Source organism: Haliaeetus leucocephalus, unplaced genomic scaffold (assembly GCF_000737465.1).
Source record: "Haliaeetus leucocephalus isolate CR32 unplaced genomic scaffold, Haliaeetus_leucocephalus-4.0 Scaffold456, whole genome shotgun sequence".
In the NCBI taxonomy this organism is placed as follows: Eukaryota; Metazoa; Chordata; class Aves; order Accipitriformes; family Accipitridae; genus Haliaeetus; species Haliaeetus leucocephalus.
Window position 1 is genome coordinate 5,140 of NW_010972892.1, and position 5,541 is coordinate 10,680.

The following is a 5,541-nucleotide window of genomic DNA, read 5'->3' on the forward strand; positions in this document are numbered from 1 at the left end:
CCCCATGGTCTCAGGGGGTGTCGGGGGGGACAGCAGCTGCCCCACAGGCTGCCCCATGGCATCAGGGGGTGCCCCTTGGTGTTTGGGGGGACCCCAGGGGGACAGCGGCTGCCCCATGCGCTGCCCTGGGGGGGGCCAACCTCTGCCCCATAGCCTCAGGGGATGCCCCACGGTGGTGGGGGGGCTGCCAAGGGGCCCAGGCTCTGCCCCACAGGGTCCCCTGGGGGTCTGGGTGTGCCCCCACCCCAGGGTTTGGGGGTCCCCTGGGGGTCTTGGTGTGCCCCCCCAATGGGTTTTGGGAATCCCGTTACCTCTTCTTGGCGATCTCATTCTGTCTCTTGACCTTCTCCTCCTCGAACTCCCGGATGTTCCTGACCCCGATTTCACGGCAAAACTCCTCAAACACCTCATCCTCCACCTTGGGGGGGGCAATGTCAGCCCTACAGGGGCTCCCCCAAACCCCTGGCCCCCACCTCGTGCCCCACAGGTGTCCCCCCAAAAACTCCAGCACCCACCTGGTTCATCTTCTCCTTCAGGTCCTTCATCTCCCGCTCTCGGCCCTGGATGATCCTTTTAATATCATTAATGCGAGGCCCAAAATTGGCCAATTCGCTCTCCAGTTTCGACTTCTCCTGCGGGGGGGCAGAAACGGGGGTCAGGGAATGCCAAGGACCCCCACCTGCACCCCAAAATCCCCCCTTTGGACCCATACAGACTCAGTAACACCCATGGGAAAAGCATATGCTCTCTGTAAAACCCCTGAAACAGCCACTTCAGAGCTTGTAACAGCTAAAAGCACCCCCATAATGCGCCCAAAAAGGATGTAATCCCCCCCAAAATGCCCCTCCCCGGGGTGGGCGTGTGAGCAGTACCTGGAGATTGAGGGCGAGGTGACGGGTTTTCGTCTGCTCCAGGTCACTCTGCGAATATTTGAGTCGCATCTGGAGACCGTGGGCTTGGGACTGGACTTGGCGTAGTTCGGCTTCCTTCCGCTTTGCCTTCATCTGCTCCTATGGGGGGGCATAAGGGGGGGAAAAAGGGGGTGTGGGGGGGGAATTCACCTGCCTGGGGGATCCCCCGACGCGCAACGGCTGGTGAAGAGGAGCTGTGCTTAGTTTTGGGGTCTGTAACATGCTGGTTTTGGGGTTCAGCCTTGTCCCTGGGACAGGGAGCCCCAAAATGTTGGAGGTGATGAGAAAGTAGTAGTTTTGGAAAGGGGCGGAGAGAGAAGAAAAAGAAGAAGTTTTGGGGTCTGCGTGGTGCGTGGAAAAAGGGCAAAGAGCCGGTTTTAGGGTCGAAAGGAGCCTCAGGAGGCACAGATGGAGCTTTAGGGTCCGATGGAAGGAATTTGGGGGTTCACGGGGACTTTGGGGATTGCTAAAACCTGAAAAGTGGGTTTTGGGGGGCAGACGAGACCCCCCCGGGAGGGGAGAAGGGGGGTCCGCATGCCCACCCCCCCCAACCTTGAGCTCCTCCGTCAGCCGTTCCTTTTTCTCCTTCAACTTATCCACTGCCTTCTCGTCCCAGCGCCGGGCTTTGGCCTTCAGATCGCTGGCCCCCCCTGAAATCACCCCTGATTTTTGGAAGAGGGTCCCATCCAGCGCCACCGTCTGCGGAGATAACGAAGAAAAGGGGGTGGGGTAAACAGCCTGGATACTTGGGTCCTCGTTAGGTGGGGGAAGGGAAGCGAGGGACCCCCACTTTGTGCCGCTGGTGTCCCCCGAAGGCGATGCGGCGGGCGTCCTCCACGTTGTCACAGACCAAGGCGTTGCCGCAGGCGTATTGAAGGGCTTTTTTGATGTGGGGGGGTTCGTACCGGATCACGTCGATCACCAGCTTCGCCCCCTTCAGCTCCCGGAGCTTCTCGTCCGTCGGCTTCACCTGCGGCCGGAGGGGATTCAGTGGCGGCCCCCCAAAATCCCACAAGTCCCAGGGGATTCAATACGGACACCCAAAACCCTGGGGAGGGCTCTGAGCCTGAAGGGGTTAAACAGGGACCCCGAAAACCTCAGGGAAGGCCACAGGTCCCAAGGGGTTAAATGGGGACCCCGAAAACCCCAGGGAGGGCCATGAGTCCCAGTGGGTTTAAACGGAGTCCCCCAAAACCCCAGGGAAGGCTCTGAGCCTCAAGGGGTTAAACGGGGGGCCCCCCCCAAAACCCCAGGGAGGATCCTCAGTGCTGAGGGGTTAAAGGAGGCACCCCCAAACCCCAGGGAGGATCCTCAGTGCTGAGGGGTTAAAGGAGGCACCCCCAAACCCCAGGGACGGCCACAAGTCCCAGGGGGTTCATCAGGGACCCCCAAAACCCCAGGGATGGCTCTGAGCCCCACAAAGTTACATGGGGTCCCCCAAAACCCTGACACCTCTAGGACGATCCTGAGAGGTCAAACGGGACCCCCCCAAACCCCTGGGATGAGCCTGAGGGGTTGAAGGGGTCCCCCCAAACTCCTTGCAGGACCCTGGGGGGTTAAATGGGCCCCCCCAAACCCCAGGAAACACCCTGAGAAGTTACATGGGTGCCCCCCGAACCCTAAAGACCCTCGTCCCCGAGGGATCCCCGCACCATCCCCACGCTCCGGTGCCTCACGGGGTCCCCGGGGAGCCCCACAACCCCAAAAAGAGGGGTGTCCCCGCACCCCACCTCCAGATAATCGAGGGGGAGGAAGGTTTCGGGTTCTCCCCGCTGCTCCTTGATGTACTGGATACAATCGCGCCCCGTTTTTTCTGAATCGACGATGATGGCGTCCATGTTCTTCCCCAACACCTTGGTCACAGCGATCTGGTATTTCTTCTGTGTGGGTTGGCACAGATCGATGAGGCGGCCGTACTATAGAGGAACCAAAAATTAAAACAAAAAAAACAAAAAACAAAAAAAGGAGTGAACAGCGAGCTGAAGGGTTGGGGAAGGGGCAGAGCGGGGTTCGGGGCGGGATGTCGGACTCACCACGGAGCCGGGATAGAGGCGTTTGATGCTGTCCATGATTTCGGCTTTACGTTGTTGACGGCTGCTCTCCTGCCGGTCAATGCGAGCGTCCCCGAGTTGTTCCATCACCTGGTTCAGCTCTTTGTTGATCTCATCGATGCGACGTTTAGCCAGTTCTACTTCTTCCGTTAATTCTCCTTCCAGACGTTTCTGCTCTTCCAGAGATTGTCTAGGGAGGGGATTGGAAGGGACGGGGGATTTGATGGGCTGCCCCAGGGCATGGGGGCGAGGGGATGGGAACAAGGGATGCCTCGGGGACACGGAGATGGGGGGTACAGGGATGGGGAGCACCTCAGGGGTTGCCCCAGGGGGATGGGGAATGCCTTGAGGGCATGGGGATGAGGGTACAGGGACAGAGATCACCTCGGGGACTGCTCTGGGGGCGTGGGGACACAGGTAGGAGGGCAGGGGACACGTCGTGGTCACCCCCGAGAGCTCGGGGACAGGGGCACGGCGATGAGGGACGGCTCAGGAGCAGCCCCAGCGGCGATAGGGATGGGGGTAGAGGGACAAGGGACACTTTGGGGGCTGCCCTGGTGGCACAGGGGGATGGGGAACACCTTGGGGACTGCCCCAGGGGCACGGAGACAGGGATACGGGAACAGGGGACACCCCAGGGACTGCTTTAAGGACACAGAAATGGGGTCACGGGGATGGGGGACACCTCGGTGGCAGCCCCAGGGGCATAAGGACAGGGACATTGGGATGTGGGACCAACTTGGGGGGCTACCCCAGAGGCACAGAGACATGGAAACAGGGCGAAGAGCCACCCTGGGGACAGCGGGGACACTTTGGGGACAGGGTCTCACTTGCTGGTGGCGATGTACTCCTCCAGCTTCTCGATGCGCTTCTGGTTCTCCTCGATCTCACGCAGCTTCTGTTTGATCTTGGCCTGGGGACGAGAGGTGAGGGGGGCTGAGGGGGCGGCCGTGGGGGGTCTGGGGGGGTTTGGGGGGTTTCCCCAGACTCACCTCAGTCTCCACCTTCTTCCTTTCCTCCAAATCCAGCCGATCTTGGTCGGCTTTCTGATCCCGGTTGAACTTTTCCAGCTCTTGGGCCAACGTGGCGGCGCGTTTGCTGGCCTCCTCCTTCAGCCGGTGGTATTTTTTCACCTAAGGGGGGGATAACCCAGGTGAGGGGGGGGCCCCCCAAATTTACACGGGGATGCCGGGACGAGCCCTACCTGGTTCTCTTCCAATGTCAGGTCTCGTCCTTGACTCTGGCTCTCCTCTTCCATCCGTTCCTCGAATTCTTGCCGCGCTTTTTCCACCGACAGCATCTCCTTCTCCAGCTCATCCATGTCGCCCTTGCGCTTCTTGTACTGCTTCTGCGCGTTCTGCAGCGATTTCTTGGCCGCTTCCAGCTTCTTAATCTTGTGCGAGGTGTTTTCCTTCGCCTTGATGTACTGAGGACGCTTCTGGTTGAGCTCTGAATCCTTCTCCCTGCGAAAAATAACACGGTGAGGAGCTGTAGAAGCGCCTCACTGAACCCCTTCCCCGTTTTTGGGGTGCCTCACTTGATCTCCTTCTCGATCTGTTGTTGTTCCCTCATCATTTTGCCCAGCTCCTTCTTGCGATCTTTCAGCTCGTCTTCCACCCGATCCATCCTTTTCTTATCTTTATCGATCTCTCGGTTTTTCAAACCCAATTCCTTATTGAGTTTCTCGATCTCCGCTTCGTTGTGATAAAGCTTGAAGAGCTGGAGCTGCACTTGAGCCCGCACCACTTCGTCCTTCAATCGCTGGTAACGATCCGCCTAACGCGAACGAGGGGGAAATACAGCGTCAAAGGGGTGCGATATTGATGGGGGGACCCCCCAATGTCACCCCCCCCAAACCTCTTCTTTCTCCTGCTTGGCTTCTTTGCGCTCGGCGGCGATGTTTTTTTTGCGGTGGTAGTTGAATTGAGTGTCCTCCTCCGCTTTCACCATCTCTTTCTTCCGCTTGTCGTATTCCTGCGCCAGCTCGCCCGACCGACTGATCTCCTCGAACAACGCCGTCCGCTCCTTGGGGTTCTTCATGGCGATGGATTCTACGGCGCCCTGGGGAAGAGGGGGTGTCGGGGGGGGGGGAAGGCTCCCCAAAACTTCACAGCGGGGTCTGAGTTTTCCCCTCTGTGGAGACAACCCTGCAAATCCTCACGGGGCTCCTCCATGGCCAGGGAATGGAGTAAAGGGGGTGGTAGGGCATGGACCCCCCCCCCCCAAACACCCCCAAATCCTCACAGGAGTCTGGGCCCCCCCTCTATTGAGGGGGAATGGGGGAGACCCCCCAAATTCTCACAGGGGTTTGGGCTGCCAGATGGGGAACAGGGTCTGGGACCCCTATGTGGTTGGGGGTGGCAGGGTAACGACGATCCCCCCCACCCCAAATCTCATGGCAGTCTGAACCCCTCCCCCCAAAAAAGTGGGGAACAGCCCCTGGGAGCACCCTCAGCACTATTCACCCTGGCAAGGGGCCCCTCTAAATCCCTGCCCTCCACTCTGAGCCCACACATAGCCCCCTCCCCAAACCGCGCTTACCCCCCCAGACCACCCCAAACCCACACATACCCCCCAAA

General features: G+C 59.5%; 1 protein-coding gene across 1 annotated transcript in view; it reads right to left on the bottom strand.

Annotated features, from left to right (window-relative positions):
• Nucleotides 1-5,095, bottom strand: part of SMC1A (structural maintenance of chromosomes 1A) — a gene marked incomplete at its 5' end in the record, with an annotated part of 10,164 nt that extends 5,069 nt beyond the window's left edge. Inside the window, 12 exons of the mRNA XM_010575238.1 lie at nt 312-418; nt 516-632; nt 873-1,010; nt 1,464-1,610; nt 1,702-1,881; nt 2,642-2,827; nt 2,945-3,152; nt 3,793-3,875; nt 3,955-4,095; nt 4,167-4,425; nt 4,500-4,738; nt 4,820-5,095. Of these exons, the coding sequence (XP_010573540.1) occupies nt 312-418; nt 516-632; nt 873-1,010; nt 1,464-1,610; nt 1,702-1,881; nt 2,642-2,827; nt 2,945-3,152; nt 3,793-3,875; nt 3,955-4,095; nt 4,167-4,425; nt 4,500-4,738; nt 4,820-5,095 (2,081 nt within the window). The remainder of the gene's footprint in view (nt 1-311; nt 419-515; nt 633-872; nt 1,011-1,463; nt 1,611-1,701; nt 1,882-2,641; nt 2,828-2,944; nt 3,153-3,792; nt 3,876-3,954; nt 4,096-4,166; nt 4,426-4,499; nt 4,739-4,819) is intronic.
• Between the last annotated feature and the right edge of the window lie 446 nt (nt 5,096-5,541).